Raw genomic sequence first — 20,631 nt, 5'->3', positions numbered from 1 at the left:
AGTGCAGAACCTTACATTTGTCCCTACTGAAATTCATTTTGTGAGTTTGGGCCCAGTTCTCCAATCAGTTAAGGTCATCTTGAATCCCAGTTCTGTCTTCTGCAGCATTAGCTACCCCTCCCAGTTAGGAGTCATCTGCACATTGGATGAGCATCCTGCCAATATCTTCATCTAAAATCACAACATTATAAGCAACCAGATCCTACCCCCCACATTATTTGCCATCTCATCTAATAAATGTATTTCCCTAATATGAGTTTGGTGGTGGCTACCTTTACTTTTTATTAACCAGCGGTGTGTGAAGCTGAATGGCACACAAATTAAATGTGCAAAAGTTGTGAGTTATCTGTATTACAAATTCCTGTGGCATGCAAAATGTGCATGAAATTTTGGCATGTATGTGAATGCTGAGTCAGCTAATGTTGAGGTTTTTATTTTATAGTTGTTCACAAGGGCTGGAATAAATGATGAACATCTAAGACAAGCCATTGATCTTAAAAACAAATTGGAGCGTGCAACAGAGAAATGTAAGGAAATGAATATTGGTTTTAAAGACAGGAAGATGACAATGGTGAGTTAAGTTAAATATTTCTGGTATAGTTTGAGGAATACGTGACCTGAATTTAGAACATAATGTCACAATATGGCCTCAATATGGCATATCGTAGTCTTGTATATATACCTTGGTTCCGGGGGGGGGGGGTTTCCTTTCTAGAGACCAGGATCTTTCATTGTCTTGAACTGTTTGTAACTCATGCCAGAATCATGCTGCAATAAAAGGCGGGATTATAAATTTAACATGCAAATCATTTTTAAAAATCTCTTTAAACTTTTCATAAAACTTAATATCTTTGAACCTGCTTTGTATTAATTATCTAGATTTCTCTCTGAGCTTCATAGCTTGCTGTGTCTTTAAATAACAGAGCATTTATATACTGAACAATATATACTGAACACAGAGCAATATATACTGAACACAGTGGTAACCGAGATGGGGTGAGAGATTGCTGTAGAAAAATCAAAGTCGTCTCATCTTTTTATCAAATTGCTTTTCTTGGGGTAACTGATTTCACTTGTCCCCTAAAGCTGCTGTATTGGGTAATTTCACATATCATAAAATCAGCCATGCATTAGTCCTAGTCAACACGCAGTATAGTTAGTCTTTTAGTGAAGGGTTTCCCATAGTGTGAAATCTTAAAGAATAATGTTCCATGATTATTAAAACTACATTTTAATAACTTCTACTTTTGCTTCCACATTTTTGTACCCACATTCTACCTGTCATTATATGAGGGGCCACAATGCCTAGAGAGGGCTATGGTCAGCCAATTTAGGACCAATTGAGCTTGGTCCTAAAATTGAGGAGCCGTTGACACACTAGTCCTCTATGTCTAAAATAAGTTTGAAGTCACTTCTGAGTAACACAGATTAGACAGGGCGTAGGAAAGGAGAGCCTATGCGCTTACATATTGAACATGTGGGTATGGGGTGGGTGGGTTTGAGGCCAGTAGCTGCAGTCCTACTTCCCTCTTCCCACCTGTTTGGTATACGCATAGAGAGGTACAGTGTAAAGGTAAAGGGACCCCTGACCATTAGGTCCAATCGTGACCGACTCTGGGGTTGCGGCGCTCATCTCGCTTTATTGGCCGAGGGAGCCGGCATACAGCTTCCGGGTCATGTGGCCAGCATGACTAAGCCGCTTCTGGCGAACCAGAGCAGTGCACAGAAACGCCATTTACCTTCCTGCTGGAGCGGTACCTATTTATCTACTTGCACTTTGACGTGCTTTCGAACTGCTAGGTTGGCAGGAGCTGGGACTGAGCATCGGGAGCTCACCCCATTGCGGGTATTCGAACCACCAACCTTCTGATCAGCAAGTCTAAGAAAATATAGAAAGCACTAAGTTCTCACTGGCTTATGAAAGAAGTTATGATCTACCCAAAAAATGTTCAGACATTTGAGTCTCCAGCAAAAGGGAATTCGACTGAGGAACCCCTCTTCACATGCAGGGCAATACTACTATTTGTTCACTAGCAAAGAGAAACTGCAGAATGAAGGGGTGCAGTTATGACAGTGGTGAAAACAGAACACATGCAATGGTGGATCATTCTTGCCATCAGTTGCCCGTACAGTGATGCCACAGAGATCTTTATAAGAACACATTTGACAAGTCCGTATGTTGTAAACAGAGTATTAAGTTCAAGATTCACAAAGGTCTCAATAATAATAATAATAATAATTTATTACTTCTACCCCGCCCATCTGGCAATCTGGATGGTAAAATGTCATGGCAGATGAAGCAATGCTCATAATTTTAGGTTGTCAATTTGGGCCCTATGCTAAGCCATGGTTAACTTTTCTTAACCATTATCTGTTGAAATGTCTGAACTGAACCTTACCTATCTTTTTAAATTGGCACTTCATATGCCAGAACTGTGTTGGCTCTAGGTCCTTAGACTTATATACAATAAGATTCTGCAAAGCATGATCAGGTCAGGCCAGCACTAGATTTCAAGTTTCTATCTGGGCATATGTGAACACTGGCATGAATTCATATACTCTTAGTGAAAATAAATATTAGCATTTGCTGAGAGCTGTATTTTTGAAGATGTTTTAAATTTGACTTGAATCCTTCCCCCACCCCAAAGCTACATTGTGCTTTTTTCTCCCTCTCAATTTTTCTGGGAACTGGATTTTTGTTTTCGTTTGCTTCTAAGGCAATTCAGAGCACACTTAATTTGGCAGTAGATCCTGTTGAAATCAATGCAACTTCTATCTGAATATGTAGCTAAAATTATTTCAGGTGGCCAGTAGAGGGAGCACATCCAGCATTCTGGGAGCTGCTTCTGCCCACATGATTTGAATGTGTGTGTTTGTGGTGAATAGAATATTATAGCTCCCATCAATATTTAAATTGAAAATGCACTCATTTCTAGACAGTACCTTAAATTAGCCGTTCTTAACTAATGTTCTTATCTTTATGTATGGCATGAATCTTTCCCCAAAGATCTTCATGAGGCTAAAGTGTTAAATGCAAAATATCTCATAACTGCCTAGTATTTTTTACCTGTGCTACATTTCTCGGTAGTTATGCTTACTTATCATCTAATTCATTTCCAGTGCATAAAAACACAAAAGAAATCGGCTTTTGTAGCTTAAAATAAAAATAGCAGTATTTCTCTTCCCCAGCTTTAGTTTTGTGAAGGATATTGTTAAGAGTAATCTTCTTATCAAAAATTGTGTTATGAAGCATTGATAATCCACAAATTCTGTAAATAAGAGCTGAAGAATAGTTTACAAATGAAGGCACACATAAAAAGCTGTCACATTGAACTGACCTAGTGTACACATAATGTTAAGCATGTGGTAAAGGTAAAGGGACCCCTGACCATTAGGTCCAGTCGTGGCCGACTCTGGGGTTGCGGCGCTCATCTCGCTTTATTGGCCGAGGGAGCCGGCGTACAGCTTCTGGGTCATGTGGCCAGCATGACTAAGCCGCTTCTGGCGAAACAGAGCAGCGCACGGAAACGCCGTTTACCTTCCCGCCGGAGCGGTACCTATTTATCTACTTGCACTTTGACATGCTTTCAAACTGCTAGGTTGGCAGGAGCAGGGACCGAGCAACGGGAGCTCACCCCATTGCGGGGATTCGAACCGCCGACCTTATGATTGGCAAGTCCTAGTCCAAAAAAACCCATATGCAGAAGCTCCCCCCCACCCCCGTGCTGACTGTAATAATTGCTGTTGTTATTTAAATTTATATACCACCCTTCATCGAAAGATCTCAGGGTGGTTCTCAGAATAAAATGCAACATAAAAACACAAGTAAATAATTAAAACTAAGCAATGCCTCTCCTTCTTCCCACAGCTTCATTTAAAAGACTGTAGAATATTAATCTGCCAATTGGCAGAAGTGGAAGATTTGTTTCATCTGGCAAGCTGATATTCAGTAGAGTGGGATGTTGAATTCCACCCATGGTTTATTACCTATAGTTTATTAAACTATGTTTTAACGTTACATGAAAGTTCTGCAAAGAAGTGCATACAGTGGTGCCCCGCAAGACGAATGCCTCGCAAGACGAAAAAACCGCAAGACGAAAGGGTTTTTCGGTTTTTGCGTCGCTTCGCTAGACGATTTTCCCTATGGGCTTGCTTCGCAAGAAGAAAGCCCATAGGGAAATCTCCGGGGACCTCTTTTAAATGCTGGCGGTGGGGAGCAAAGCCTTCCCCCCCCCCTCCGGACTTCAGAAGAGGTCCAGGAAGGCCGGCGGGGGCCGAAAGGCTTTGCTCCCCACCGCCAGCATTTTAAAAGCAGTCCGGGATAGCAGGGAAGCGCTTCCCGTTATCCCGGACGGCTTTTGAAGGCAGGTGGGGGGAGCAAAGACTTTTGCCCCCCGCCAGCCTCTAGAAGAGGTCCAGGACTTCGCTGCCGCCCGCCAGCATTTTAAAATCGCCCCGGGACAGGGGAGAAGTCTCCGCTGTCCCGGGAAGGCAGGGGGGGGGAGCAAAGACTTTCGCCCCCCGCCGGCCTTCAGAAGAGGTCGGGGGACAGATTGTCCCCGGACCTGGTCTGAAGGCGGTTTCCATAGGAACGCATTGATTGATTTTCAATGCATTCCTATGCGAAACCGTGCTTCGCAAGACGAAAAACTCGCAAGACGAAAAGACTTGCGGAACGAATTAATTTCGTCTTGCGAGGCACCACTGTATTTTTACATTTTTCCTCCATATCCACTCACACATGTAGTATAAACTTAGGGGAAATGGCAACTTTTTCCCTGGTCAAGATATCGATTAATGTTGCTGTTGTTGCTGGTTGCTGTTGGTTTAGTACATAAAAGGGGTGCCACCTATTTTCTGCGAATTCTCTGCATAATATAGGCTATAACATGAGAATTTCAGGGTTCTTGGGCAGCTCTTTCTCTGCCCTTGGGGAGAAATGTGATCTCTAAATTTCAAAGATGCTTTCAGTGCAGGTGTGACTGGTCCAGCTGTCCTCATCAGTCCCAGCAAAGGTAGAACAAGGCAAAGGGTGAACCAATGAGACGTCTCTTCTCCCCACTCCTGTGTAATGTGCAAACTGGCTCTAAGGAATATTGGTAGTCTTAGTACAGTACAGGTCAGAAATATGATGGTACAAGAATGAGTGCAATCAGGGGTGGAAATGAGATTAAAAGGCATTTTAATACATAGAGGGAGGGATTGTCTTGGGGTGATTAGAAATGAGGTTGTGTCACTTAATAATTTGGCAAAAGTATATCCCTTAATAGTTACCCCTCACTTATTTTGTAATACTCATATGGATAAATTACAGTCCTTCCCCCACAAAACATTCATAGAACTAAGATTGCTAAGATTTGTGTCAGATTTCGAAGCGTTTTTTTTTTTTACTACACTGTTCTGAAGGTACCATGTAACTTACTAGCATATTGCATCAGGTACAGCAGAGGAATAATAGCATTATTATAATTCCCAGAGAAAAAATGGTCTTTCTTCTCTGGTCTTTTTTCTCTTTTTTTAGATTTTTAGATTTTTTGTTTATCTTTTGTAAGATGCTTTGAATATTGCTTTTACAGGCCAGTTTTCTGTTATATGCTCAAAATAAGTGATTCTATTATTCTATTAAAATCTGGCTTGCTAGATTGCAGATCAGGCTTTTTATCATTGCTATGGAATTATCATCATCATCATCATTATTATTTATATTTATATACCACCTCTTCTTCCAAGGAGCTCAAGGTGGTTCTCCTCCCCATTTCATCCTACAACAATCCTGTGAGGTAGGTTAGGCTAAGAGATGGTGACTGGCCCAAGGTCACCCGGTGAGTTTCATGGCTGAGGGGGGATTTGAACCCTGGTCTCCCAGGTCCTAGTCCAACACTCTAACCATTATGCCACCCTGACTCTAGAATGGCCAGGTGAAATACAATTTCACTGCTATGTAGCTGCGTTGAATCACATAGGGGTATTTGGTTAGTAAGTAATACTCGCCTACATCCATACTGGAAAGAGGTTTAAGATGTTCTGAGCATAAAAGCTTTTCCTTGGAAGAAAGTGTGGCACAGCTAAATAGATGCATGAAGGTGGCATTCTGCCCAGGTTTGTAGTTCCTAAGAAGCATCTGTCTTCAAAGCTTGTCTAAGCGCTTGGCAAGTTTATACTGTCTGTATGTGTGGGTACCTTCTTTTGAAGCCTGTGATTTGGCTGTGTTGTATCAGTGAACTAGAATTATTTGTCTGCTTGTAGCACATCATGGCTTGGATGGGTTTGTATTTGTGGTAGAGGATGGTTCTAGGTGTGCCTTGCGCCTTCGTTTCCGTGAACTGGTTGTGTGGTTTTGCTGACATTCTCCACCCATTTTTTATGTAGCATGCTACCTCTGAAGGGTCAGAGGTCACAGGCAGGGCCAGAGCAGATAGCTCTGTAGGGCTCTGCTGGGCTCTTGGCTCCAGAAGGCTAGCCTTTGTTTGACTCTTAAGCCAGTGGTGCACAGCATTTAATAATGCAGCAAGAGGAAAACAAGGGGTGGTCTTCCCTCATTCTCCAGAGAAAGGGGGCAGCAGGCAAAAGCTGTTTAATCCCAAAAAATAAGCCTTGGCTATAAAAGAACTTGGAGTTACTGTGGCAGTGTCCACTAGAGGGTAGGCAAAGGCAAGAAAAATAAAGCATTTTTTTTTTTAATTTGGGAGGGGGAGTAATGGAAGTTTCTTTATTCCTAGGTTAGAGTCTTGCTCCCCCTGCCCTTTCGCCTTGTGGTCTGGCTCTCTTTCCCAAAGAATGGAGACTTGAATTTTGGTGGCATCTCAGTCCGTAGCTTTCCGGGGCTGATGACTTTCCTCCTTGCTTGGGTCGCTGCTGAAACCTGTTTCTCTCTACCTAACAGTCTCTAGAAGCTGCTCCTCTGTGAAGGAAACAGGTTCATTTTGACTGCCCCCCCTTCCTTTTTCTTTTGGCTGCAGGTGGTTTTTCTTCAGTGAGGAGAGTGTTGGCCCAGGGAGGAGTTGCCATCTTGGGCAACCTGAATCAAGTTGGGTGGATGGGAGAACTTACAGTACCCCATTACACTGCTCAACTTCGCGGTCCATTTTAGGGAACTAATATTCAGGGGGCAGATCATAGCCCTAACTGCCTTTTACAGCAGATGATTCCCACTGCAGTCTACTTTTAAAGAAAATTATTAAGATGCTTGTCTCTGTGATGGATAGATTAAAGAAACAGTCCAGGTATGTTCTCAGTAGAGACCACCCTTCTTTCCCTGTTAGAGATGAGGGAAGAGATCTTGCCTAATTACAGTGGTGTCCTCAACTGCTACACTTTTTTTCATAGGAGTAAACGGCAGGGGTTGACTATGGGAATAATTTAAAGTACATCATAGAGGTCCCAACATTCCTATCCTCCTTCTAGCTCAGATCTCAAAACCAGCCTCTTGTCTGTTTCACATTAACCAAAGTTGCCTACATTCCAGTTCTAGGCAGTCTTCTCTTTCTGACTTAAACGATGTTGTTGGTAATTAAAGCTTGCCAAATCAAAACATTTATGCAACATAACATGCCTAGGGAAATAATTAGGCAAAGCAACATTTGTGTGAAACAGAATTTCAGGATGTTGCTTAAACATCTTGCTCATCTCAACATGGGTATAAGTGGGTCACTTTTTGCTGGATCGTGCCCGGTCTTCCATGCTAGTCCTACTCAAAATAGACCTATTGAAATTAATGGGCATGACTGACTTAGGTTCATTAATTTCAGTGGGCCTTCTCTTGAGTAGAACTTAATTGGATACAACCTCATTTTTCCTGGTTACATGGATGATCAAGAAAGTTATATATTTTTTGTCTGATAAAAATTAGAACTCCACCATAGAACTAACTCATAGCAAAAAGGAGGAGGAGTAACAATACTTTTTAGCGCTTTGTGTTTAAGCAAGGTAGTGCATACAATACTCCTTTATCTCAGTAAGCAATAAAATTGTTCCCAACAGGATCTTGTTGGACAAATTTGGAGCTACTTAATAGGGAAGGAAAGGGAAGGGGAAAGGGAAATACCATCGTACCTCTGCTTATGTAGCCCTCCGGTTACGTAAACTTCAGGATACGTAAGCAGCAAACCCAGAAGTATATTTCCGGGTTTTTGCCACACGCGCATGTGCAGAAGCGCTCTACTACCGCGTGCGCAGAAGCGGTCTCTCCGGTTGCGAAAACCTCAGGATCCGGCTGGATGTCCGGAATGGATCCCACCCGCAACCGGAGGTACCACTGTAATGGTCAGACACTGATTGCCCATTGAGAGGAACAAGCTCTAGTACCATAAAGCCGACCTGGAAGTTCTGCAACCATCACCACCCTTCTCCATACATTGTTGATATATACTACAGGCAACAACAGATATACGTGCCTCCAATTGATGCACGACCGCAGACGTGTGCATCGCAGAAACTTGGAAGTGGCTGGAAAAGGAGGTGGAACCAGCTTATGGGGGCTTCGCTGTTGTGCGCGATGACCTGGAATGCAACCCAGGTGCAAATTGGGGGTTGCCTATGCAGATAAAGAGCTCTTTAAGAGAGCAGTCTTTTAATTTTGTACAAGAAAAGCAGCATACAAATACAGTAGGTAGTATTCTGAATTCACAGCGAATTCCTAGCCCAGTGTTTTACTGCAGTTTTAAGAAAGAGAAAAGCAAATTGTTTACAGATTGGTTAATGTGACATTTACATTTATGATTTAACAGGTGTAGAAGTTGTAAAAATCTCATTTCCAGCAAGGTACCTTGTTTTGCCCTATATTGTCAGTCATTCCAAAAGGCTTTTATACTCTGCTAATGAACACTACGTGATTTGGTTACACAAATTGTAGTTTTCCTTCATTTAAGATGACTTGACTATATTTTACATCATGGCTGAATTCAAAATGCATTCACATAAAGTTGCCCATATAAATTGGTTCCACTGCAGTAAGTATTAATTCCTTGGTAAAAAAAAAATCCTCTCTCCTCTTGGAAAAAATATTTAGTTGACTGTGAGTAGATGCACATGAAATATTGGTAGGTGGAATAATTTGCAAGATCTTCCAGTGAGGGTATTAGCATATAAATAGCAGATGCAATGATGACCATCACAGCTGAGTACATTTAATTTTTAGTTTATAAGATAAAATGGGTTTTTAAATGCATAGTCATCAAGCCTGCTGAAAGACAAATGAAGTTTAGAGTTCACTTATCTGAGGAGGCCTTACATCATGTTAGAGGAAGGAAAACCAAGCCTGCCACATAGCCATACCTGAAAGAAAGAGATTTCTCGGGCTGGGGGGAAAGGAATGAAAAGTGCTCAGAAAGGCAGAACAAGAAATCTGGCAACAAAATGTTAATGAGCCCAGATGCAGTGAACAATTAGCTGTAGCTTCTTGTTATATACACATGCACCTCACCAGATCTGTGAATTCTTGGCCATTTCTTTTGCTTGTATAATACAGTTTTTTCCAGAGTCGGCTCCAGAAGCAGAGTTATTTGCAGTAGAAAGAAAAGTGAATATTGAAATGCTATGTCTCTGGCAATATGGCCACTGCACATTGATCAAAAGATTGATCATAGGCTCCACCCTCTAGCCCTAGTCTCTTCATGAGGGAGCTATTTTCAGAGGAAGAACTAGGAAGGGAGAGAGACTCTGTTTGCCATCAGGTGGTGGTTGGTTTCAGCTGTGCTCGGGGGCATAGCTGATTTTAACCGTGGTGTTCCGGGTTCTAGTGTACTTAATACCTCTCCATTTTATTTCACATTATTGAAAAAGTTAATAAGCTAGGGAAGGGGCATAATATTGCCCCCATAAGTCTAGAAATTTATTAGGCCCCTTGTTAACCATCTTGTGTAGCGCCATTATAGGTCCAGTCGTGACCGACTCCGGGGTTGCAGCGCTTATCTCGCTTTATTGGCCGAGGGAACCGGTGTACAGCTTCCGGGGCGTGTGGCCAGCATGACTAAGCCGCTTCTGGCGAACCAGAGCAGCGCACGGAAACGCCGTTTACCTTCCCGCTGGAGTGGTACCTATTTATCTACTTGCACTTTGACGTGCTTTCGAACTGCTAGGTTGGCAGGAGCAGGGACTGAGCAACGGGAGGTCACCCCGTCGCGGGGATTCGAACCGCCGACCTTCTGATCGGCAAGTCCTAGGCTCTGTGATTTAACCCACAGCGCCACCCACGCCCCATGTGTAGCTCCATTAAGACTAACCAATTCAGGCTGCAATCTTTTACATACTTATGAGCGGTCCCCATTGAGTTCAGTTTGGCTTACTTCTGAGCAATGTACAGTTATTGTGGCATGAAACCACACTGGAAGATTGTGTCATTGGAGACCCTCTTCTGAAGCAAAGTAAAACCCTGTAGTTCAGTTAACTGCTGTTTGCAAAACTGCAATGTTATGTTCACAGTATTTTTGCAAAGGAGGATGGGTAGAAAACCAGAAGAACTTGGCCACGGCCCTGCCACCTCTCATTGGACATGCCCCCCAGTAGCACCAGCTGCCATGGATGGTGCGGGAAGATCACAGGAAATAATTGTAGGAGGTGCCTGGTTATTCAGTGGGAAGAACACATAATGAGATTATATTAACATTTGGGGAAATATTATTAAGATTCCAAAGGAGGATGCAATAATAAGTTGGTGGGCTAGAAAACCTCCGAAGCTTGATTAGCAGAAAACAGTAAGGTTTGAGCTAGGTTGTGGATATTTGAAAAGAAATGTTGCTAAATATATAGGAGAAATGTATTTTATATTTAAATAGCTCTCCACTAAAAATTATAAAGGGCTGTATTTGACGAAGCAGTTTCATTAGTGCAAGGAATTCTGACTGTGCTATGGAAATTTCTCTCTCTCTTCTACCACCTGCCACCAGGTCCTCTCCAAATCTGATTTGGGAGGTTGGGGAAAACCCCAGAACAGACCTGGGGCGAGTTCAGTTGCACAGCCAGAAGTCCATGCACTAACTGAACTGCTTCGATGGATCCCAGCTGCTTGTTTTGTTCACAAGTAATGTGATGAGAACAACCAGTTTAGTCTCTATATGTTTTTTTTAAAAATAATTTTTTATTCAGATTTTCACAAGTTTATACACAACACACATAAAAAGAAAACAAAATAGAAAGACAATATAGAAGAAAAATACAAACATAAAACACGTATAAATTCTGATTTTCCTTTCTTATAACTTACTTTCCCGACTTCCTCATACCTCCCCTTTCTGTATTCTAATTTCTGATTAAATTGTCAGCAAATTCTTCCCTTACTTTTGACTTAATTTTAATATTATTTAATTTCTTTAAATTTTCCTTTGCCACACTTAACCCCTTAATTTATAATCCAGCATCTTTCTAACATTCATTAATTTTACAGTATTTCTTTAGATATTCTTTAAATTTTCCCCAATCCTCTTCCGCCGTATCTCTTCTCTGGTCCCGGATTCTGCTCGTCATCTCTGCCAGTCCCATATAGTCTATCACCTTCATCTGCCATTCTTCCACGGTGGGTAGATCTTGCGTCTTCCAGTACTTTGCGATGAGTATTCTTGCTGCTGTTGTAGCATACATAAAGAAAGTTCTATCCTTCTTTGACACCAATTGGCCAACTATGCCCAGAGGAAAGGCCTCTGGTTTCTTAAGGAACGTGTACTTAAGTACCTTTTTCAATTCATTATAGATCATTTCCCAGAAAACCTTAATCCTTGGGCACGTCCACAGTTTAGTCTCTATATGAGTTGTGATTTGCTTTCCATCCTCATTCTGGATAGTGGTTTTAAGGAGTGGAAATAATTCCTTAAACAGTTGTGTTTTTCTAGGAGTAGGACAAAACCCAGGAGATATGTGTGTGTATGTACACACACACACACACGAGTTGTTTGTAAAAGCTGAAAATTGCAAGTGGCCAAATTGAACCTTATACTGGCAAGCATAATGGTTTGAAACTAAATGAGTGTCACCTGAACCATAATTTTTATTGGTTTATATTTGAAAGTAAATGTACAATAGGGGCATTTTAAAGTGACTGTCCCAGTGCTCCACAACACAGTAGTACCTCGGGTTATGAACTTAATTCGTTCTGGAGGTCCATTCTTAACCTGAAACTGTTCTTAACCTGAGGTACCACTTTAGCTAATGGGGCCTCCCGCGCCGCCGCAGCTGTGCGATTTCTGTTCTCATCCTGAAGCAAAGTTCTTAACCCGATGTACTATTTCTGGGTTAGCGGAGTCTGTAACCTGAAGCGTCTGTAACCCGAGGTACCACTGTAGTTGTCTTAAAAAGGCATTTATGTGTTAACTAGCTGCCTCAAGGTGGGAGCGCACTTCCTCGTTAAAAGAATGCTGTGTGGATTGGCAGAATTGACAGCTGAATGTGGATTCTGATGTGCATTGGGTGAGCTTCAGCCATGTTTGTTGTACCGCAAGGGATGCCCCAGCTAAATCCTGCTTATTCATCTTAGCTGGATGGAGTGTGAGCTTTACTTACTTCATTACTTAGTGCTTCTTAATGGATTTGGGGACTACTTTTTAAGGGACTATTGCTAAGGATTTACTGGCCCTCAAGGGTGGCTGCCAAGTGTGTGCTTTCGGTGGAGAGAGTCAGAACTGGAGTGCTGGGCTGGCTGAAGTACAGTGAGTTAGCAGAGGGAAACTGAAGCCCTATGAGTGTTTGTTGACACAAACCTGCTGTTTAGGGCTGGAATCCTAGGCATTAGGTTTTTCTGGCTACACAGTACAGGATTTTGCATCAAGTAAGCAGATTTTTATGGAAAGAAAGGGAACTTGATGCTGCAAACTGAAATAGTAAAGTAGCTTTGTTCATTACTACCTCCTTTTACGTGCCTCTTTTAAGCACTTATCTTTGCTTACTTACAAATGAAGAAAAATGTGACTTGTTTTAAAAAGATACAAAAACGAATCTTTTCCTATCTAGGAGCTGAGGCTTAATTTCTCATAGTTAGCTAAGCAGTTAAATATTTTTTAGAGGAAATATGAATTTAATAAATTCCTCAGTGAATTCAAGGGTGCAGACAATAAGCATAATATTTTATGAAAATGACCCTCATATTTAAAACCTGGCATTATATGTTATGCATTGTAGCACCAAGTCCACATCTACCTTTTAGAAAATTAAAACACATAAATTCTGTTTAGTGTTTGATATGCACTGCACTAGCTGAAAGCTATAATGGCCCTAAAACCTTGGGTTGCTTTTCACCTTTCATAAATTCCTGGGTAGATTCTATACAAAAAATAATTTTCAGCTCCGTGGCTCATTGTTATTCAAACGTGATTGATTGTCGTCATTTACTCAGTGAGGAAGTTAAGTGCTCCTGTCATTTCCAAAGAGTATAATTGGGACGTTTCACAGGTCAGTGCTAGTGACAGGTTTCCCTTTTGATTAGTGTTGGACTGATAACAAAAATTACAGTTTCCTATGATTAATGCTTCCTATAGTGCCTAAATGCACTGCTCATGGATTGTGCCTAAACAAAGTGACTTTGCATCTTATTATTTCTCTTCTCAGCAGAGCTCTGCGAGGGTCTCAAAGTTTGGGAACCCTCAAGTGTGCAGCAGTGTTGACGCCTCTGGTTTCCGATCAGGTTCTTGCACTAGGAATTTGACTGAGGCCTCTTTAGCCTGGCTTCTCTGTGTGTCCATGTGAAATAAAATCTGGGAACGTCTTTAGAAACGTTGCGTTGACTTTTTCACATTTACCCACCAATTACAGAACAGGCAACCTTAAAAAAGACATTTGCCGTATTCCCCAAAACCGTACACAATTTAAATTATTTGTATTCTGCCATCATACATGGATGCTTTGCTTGCCAGTGGTCCTTAATAAAGGAGAATTTGACTGTTTTTGCTTTTGGTTTGAAAGGGGGTTTTTATACTTCTGAGTTAAAACTTTTCCTATGAAATGCACTAAAAAACCACATTTGCCTATAAAAGAATTGCCTAGTAATTATGTCCCTAAGAGTTCTATTTTCTAATTTATTTGACAGAAGCTGTTACATCTCGATATATAGTCTTCTCAACTAGTTGGGAAAAAGTAATGTACTCAGCACTGGAGTTTAATGTCGACCCTATAATTAGTTAAGCTAGGAGAAACTTTGATAACTGTTATAGGTGAATTGCCTTTCTCTCATCACCAGGTAAAAGTTAAAATGTTTAAAAGAGAGTAGGAAAGAACGCCTTCTGAATCTAGTGTTAAACCACGCCTTACTTTTTGTCTTAAGTTACTGTTATATAAAAGTCTCTAAACATCCTCTTCCCAAAAATCTTCCTCTCTCTCTCTAAAAACACAGTATGTTTTATAAAAGTGTGGGTTAGTTGTTGGTTCATGAGTAATGCAGCAGCTCAGGGGCTTGATCCAGTGTAGGAAATGAAAGGTAGGTGTGTGTGTGTGTGTGTGTGTGTGTGTGTGTGTGTGTGTGTATAAGTGTAAGTGTGTAAGTAAGGCTGCCTCTGCATGCACAATTAGATGCATTCCTAGGCTGGACAGCTAGAATATGGCAGATCACTGTCTGAAAAAGTAACTCTGCACCACAGTCTATGCAGAGGAGAGACTAGTCACAATCAATTACTACCATTTATTAGATATGGAAGGAATGTGGGTGGCTCTGTGGTCTAAACCACAGAGCCTAAGGCTTGCTGATCAGAAGGTCGGCGGTTCGAATCCCCGCAACGGGGTGAGCTCCCGTTGCTTGGTCCCTGCTCCTGCCAACCTAGCAGTTTGAAAACATGTCAAAGTGTAAGTAGATAAATAGGTACCGCTCCTGCGGGAAGGTAAATGGCGTTTCCTTTCGCTGCTCTGTTTTGCCAGAAGTGGCTTAGTCATGCTCCCGGAAGCTGTACGCCAGCTCCCTCGGCTAGTAAAGCGAGATGAGCACCGCAACCCCACAGTCGTCCCTGACTGGACCTAATGGTCAGGGGTTCCTTTGCCTTTATTAGATACAGAAGTAAAGAGTCCTCTGCAACTGTAAGCTAAGTCTACAAAGGGCCTCAGAGCAAGGGCTTAAGCTTCCATGTGCAATTTCTAGCTTTCCTTGTATGCTGTAAGTCAAATAAACATAACTGAGCACTGTTGTTTATATTGTCAGAATTTTGGTCGGGTTTTTTTAAAAAATAATAATGGGGGCAGGGAGAGGATAAAAGTGATAACTCGAGCTTTGATATGGACTTGGAAACCTACTGGGAGTAAATGCCTATCAAATACCGATGAAATAACAGGCTCTTATCAACAGCCCAGCAGCAACCATGGGAACCAACTGTTGTTCCTGAATATTCTTCAAGGGCCGTCCCACATCGACTAGGTATCATAGTTCAGCCTCAGTGGTCTCAGACCCTGCAGCAGTGGGAAATCCCGTCTTCCTCTTGCAATTTAAGGACTAACAGTTGGCATGAATGTTAGCCTGAGAGTTTAGCAGCCTACTATTTAGTATGGGCAGGGGAGCAAAAGAGAAGGCAGGTTAATTTAAACGACAGCAAAAGTTGGAATAAGTCATGGGCTGAGGGATACAAAGGAGCTATGAAGGAATGTGGACTTAGGTGAAGTGTTAAGGGAGAGGTGGGGACTTGGCAGAGGATGGGAGGCTGCCCCTAGTTTTATATATATTTTAAATTGCATAATTCCTGAACTTGCATATTGCTTAGAATTCTCTGGGTTAGAGACTTAAAAGGCACTACTGTATGTTTCTTTCTATTTTTGCACTGGATGTTTCCCAGGGAGACACAGTGAGTTCACAAAGTGATAACCAGTGGATATAAGATTTACCTATCAGCTACATTTTTCCCCAATTCAGTTTAATCAATGTACAGTATGCCTCTTGTATATATTCTTCCTGCAAGACTTTTCTATGGTGGTTGGAAATTCTTAAGGAGTTACTTTAGGCCTGTTACCACTGGGGGTGAGGGACTGCAAAAAGCAGAATGACTTGTTTTCATTTTTAAAATTCCTTAAGTTTTATTTATTCGTGTTTTACTTTTTTACTTTTACAGGTAAAGTAGTAAGGAAAAACATACAGTTAGTATTTTCCTTAATAGCTCAGTAAAATAATAAAGCTTACTGCCACTTTCCAGTTTCTGCCCCAGCAGCAAAATCACTGAATTATATTAACAGGGTTTTAAAATGTTATAAAATATATTTTATTTTAATGATAATAATTTAATTTAGTGTGTTAACTTTTGGTTTTTATACCCCTCTGTTATAAAATGACATTAAACGCGGTGGACTGCCAGTATTTAAGTTCTTCTTCTTCCTCACAAGAAAGTCAAGGCTGCAATCTTGTACCCACTTACCTGAGAGTAAGCTCCATTAAACACAAAGGGACTTACTTTTGAGTAAAAATGTATAGAGTTGTACTTTAAGTACAGTAAATTCTTAATGAGTGCCTGGACTTTAGTTCCTGCACAGCAGGAGACATGCCTTTGCCTTTTTGGAAAGCTTTCACATTTTGTATTTGCACTTATTGTGTAATAAGAGAGTATCTGAAGAAGTGTGCATGCACACGAAAGCTTATACCCAGAACAAATTTAGTTGTGATTCGAGGACCCGATCCCTGCTTGGGGAATAAAGACACGTGGACACAGAATGTAAGGTTAATGGGTAAGGTAAAGGCCACAACTTTATTGATTACAGCATGTGAGAAGGTATTGGCTTAGGCATTGGACCACGGAACATTAGACTCCACCCACTCGAAGAGGGGTGAGTCTGAGGAAGGGTTAACCACCAGGAGGCGGAGCCTGTTGATGCTAATCCAACTATAGGCTCTTTCCTGATCTCACCGAGGGTCGTGCCATGGCCCCCCGCCACATGGGCATCGGACAGGATCCACGACCGCCGGATTCCTTTAGCGGAATACCCAAAATTGTCGGGGAAGGCGATGGCCACACCTAGCCCCCCGAAACACCAACAACACATTCCAATGCCTAACCGCCAAATATCACGAAAAAGTTGTGACGGTTGCTACGAGGTAGGCGAAAAAAACCAAGAGGCTGGGCCAATTTAGCCAATTGGAAAAAACTCCTACCAGGCCCCCTGGTTAAACAGGGCGACCAACCAGAGGTCCATAGCAAAGTCTCAGGAACAGCTAATCTAAAGGGAGTGGAGGGTGGGAGACTTGAAGAAAATGTGTGTGCAATGGCGGGGATGGCTGGTGCGGCTGTGTTTGAGCAGCAAGCCACGCCCCCGCCGAGCTTCCCTATTGGGTGCCCAACCGGGGAGGGGCGTGGCACGCCAGCCCTGGAGTTGAAGCAGGGGGCAGAGAGGCCCCTGCAAAACGCGGGAATCGTCTCCCGCTCACAATTCCTTCCCTCCTGGGAGGAGGAGAGGCTTTGGTCTCTAAGGTGCTACTGGACAATGTTTTAATTTTTTAATTTATGTAATAGTTTGCAGAAAATAAGTTTTAGGGAGTACCTGATATCAGCTGAACCCACCACAGGAAAGATGCCTCATGGCTGCTAGGATGAAAGGAGGGGAAAACTTGGAGGCAGCTCTAGGTTTTTGTTAATCAAGTATTAGTGGGGCTTGAACCAAAGTGTATACAAAACTGTGAAATTGTATTGATCCATTGATTGTGCTGAATTTGTGCTGATAGCCTTCAAACTATCCAGATTCAACCGTACATTCCAAACACAATTACAGTAGCACCTGGGCTTATGTTACACTTGGGTAACGTAAACTTCGGGTTGCAAAAACAGCAAACCCAGAAGTATTTTTCTGGGTTTCGCCACATGGGCAGAAGCGCTCTGCACGCAGCGTGCATGCGCAGAATGTGCACCTCTGGTTGCAGAAACCTCGGGATCTGACCGGAACTCCGGATCCCGTCCGCAACCAGAGGTACCACTGTAATATGAAGCAAACTCCCACATTGAACTTAGTGGGTCTGAATTCTGAGTAAACATACAAAGGTTTGCATGGCACAGATTTGGGTATATATGAGATTACATTTTGGATATCTTTCTAAGCACTACCTTGTGCAAATGTTTTAATGGTACTCTTTAAGTTTTCTTAATTTCTGCAATGTTAGAACTCTGGATCCTCCAATGAAAAGGAGCAATAGATTAAGAGAAAATAATTCTTTACACTGTGCATTTTCCTGCCATTAGCCTCAACAGCTTCAGCTTTTTCAGTAGTAGACTGCCTGTGAACCTTGAGGTTCTATGTAGCAACATTTGCTAAATATCCATTGATGGACACCTTTTATACTTCAGGTTTGGGGGCAGTCTATCTGAGTATGCTGAAGTAGGAGAGACAGATAACAGGGTTTCCTGGTGCTTCTGGCTGCCATTGTACAAAGCAAGATGTTAGAGCAGATGGACCTTTGGCTTGATCCAGTTAGGTTGCTCTTATATTCAAAGGGAGACTTTCCCAGCGCTGCCCCACCTATTTTTTTTTAAAATAAGATTTATTGTTTTTGGTTTCTTGAGTCCAATTTTTTACGAACCTGTGAATACATCTCATTGCCTCAAGAACCCAAGCAAACTCCACTGTTCTCAAGCAGCAATATTTTTGGCATACTACATAACTAGCAGAAAAATAAAACATTTTTATACCACTCTTCAGCCAGAAAAGGCTTCCAGAGATTAGTCACAAGAAAATCATAATAATGAAAACCTTAAATGTTTTAGAAATAACCCTCTGTTTTCTACACACTTCTCACTTTTATCAATTTTCTTAGAAGCCCAATACAAAGTTAAGAGGCAAAGCCTAACTCTGTCCAGATTATACTTAGCCAAACTCTTAAACTTTGCTTGCCCAGAATACTCAAAATCACTTAGAATCATAGAATCATAGAATCATAGAGTTGGAAGAGACCACAAGGGCCATCGAGTCCAACCCCCTGCCAAGCAGGAAACACCATCTGAGCACTCCTGACATATGGTTGTCAAGCCTCTGCTTAAAGACCTCCAAAGAAGGAGACTCCACCACACTCCTTGGCAGCAAATTCCACTGTCGAACAGCTCTTACTGTCAGGAAGTTCTTCCTAATGTTTAGGTGGAATCTTCTTTCTTGTAGTTTGGATCCATTGCTCCGTGTCCGCTTCTCTGGAGCAGCAGAAAACAACCTTTCTCCCTCCTCTATGTGACATCCTTTTATATATTTGAACATGGCTATCATATCACCCCTTAACCTCCTCTTCTCCAGGCTAAACATGCCCAGCTCCCTTAGCCGTTCCTCATAAGGCATCGTTTCCAGGCCTTTGACCATTTTGGTTGCCCTCCTCTGGACACGTTCCAGTTTGTCAGTGTCCTTCTTGAACTGTGGTGCCCAGAACTGGACACAGTACTCCAGGTGAGGTCTGACCAGAGCAGAATACAGTGGCACTATTACTTCCTCTAGATGCTATACTCCTATTGATGCAGCCCAGAATTGCATTGGCTTTTTTAGCTGCCGCGTCACACTGTTGGCTCATATCAAGTTTGTGGTCAACCAAGACTCCTAGATCCTTTTCACATGTACTGCTCTCAAGCCAGGTGTCACCCATCTTGTATTTGTGCCTCTCTCCTGTTCTCCCACCTCCAAACTTTCTCCCCATTTATTATATTGCTTTTCTGTGGAGTGATACCCAAAACCTTTAGAATAAATAAAGTTGTACTATATTAATTACAAATGTACATAGTTTTCCCTGACCTGGCTGACAGATGTGCTGGGCTTGGGCAAACTACAGATTCCATGTGCCAAAAACAGAGATAGAAACTGCACAAAAAAGGAGGGGGAAATAGCAGCTCTTCCGAAATTGGGGTTTCCTATCGCCTGATACTGAAACAGCTAACTTGTCAATCACGACTTTGACTTCTCTCATTGGCTAAAATCAGTGAAAGGCAGGAGCAGCCGAGCTAATTTACCTGCTTCTTCCTCACTTTATTTCTAGGAAGCCAATAGACAGACTTTTAAAAAATGAAATCTCAGAGTCAGAAACTCCTTGCAGGCATGCGTTCTTGTGCAGTGCTTAAGTAATTTTTTTGTAGTTAAAAGATGTAATGGGAATACACCGGAGTAAAATGTTGCTTGTAAATGATTTCCTAAGGCTGCTTTTGCAAGGTAGGTGCACGAAGCCCCACACAATCAAATTGATGGTTCAGGCTTTGTTTGAGGGACGCGGATGGCGCGGTGGTCTAAACCACAGAGCCTAGGGCTTGCCGATAAGAAGGTTGGTGGTTCGAATCCCATTGTTCGGTCCCAGCTCCTGCCCACCTAGCAGTTCAAAAGCACATCAAAGTGCAATTAGATAAATAGGTACCACTCTGGCGGGAAGGTAAACAGCATTTTCGTGCGCTGTTCTGGTTCGCCAGAGGCGTCTTTGTCATGCTGGCCACATGTCCCGGGAAAACTGTCTGCGGACAAACGCTGGCTCCCTTGGCCTATAGAGCGAGATGAGCGCGCAGCCTCAGAGTCGTCCGCGACTGGACCAAACGGTATGGGGTACCTTCACCTCAGGCTTTGTTTATGTTACATTGCTTATTGAGGAAACCCAGTTCCTGACAAAACACGAAGCAGCAGTAAAGTTCATGCCTAAGTAGGATGGAAGATTTCATCCCCTTACAGGAGAAGGCAGTAAATACTGTACTTGAAATGTTCTTTTTAACAGTGCTTTGTATGTTCCATACAGTGTTCTGGTTAACG

General features: G+C 42.1%; 1 protein-coding gene across 1 annotated transcript in view; it reads left to right on the top strand.

Annotated features, from left to right (window-relative positions):
- UVSSA (UV stimulated scaffold protein A) overlaps nt 1-20,631 on the top strand; it is a 57,601-nt gene that overhangs the window by 7,739 nt on the left and 29,231 nt on the right. The window contains exon 6 of the mRNA XM_081911748.1: nt 443-571. Within this exon, the coding sequence (XP_081767874.1) occupies nt 443-571 (129 nt within the window). The remainder of the gene's footprint in view (nt 1-442; nt 572-20,631) is intronic.

This window comes from Podarcis melisellensis (genome assembly GCF_964234715.1).
Source record: "Podarcis melisellensis genome assembly, chromosome: 5".
Classification (NCBI taxonomy): domain Eukaryota; kingdom Metazoa; phylum Chordata; class Lepidosauria; order Squamata; family Lacertidae; genus Podarcis; species Podarcis melisellensis.
Note: the sequence above shows the minus strand (reverse complement) of the source record. Positions and strands in the feature narration are given on the sequence as shown.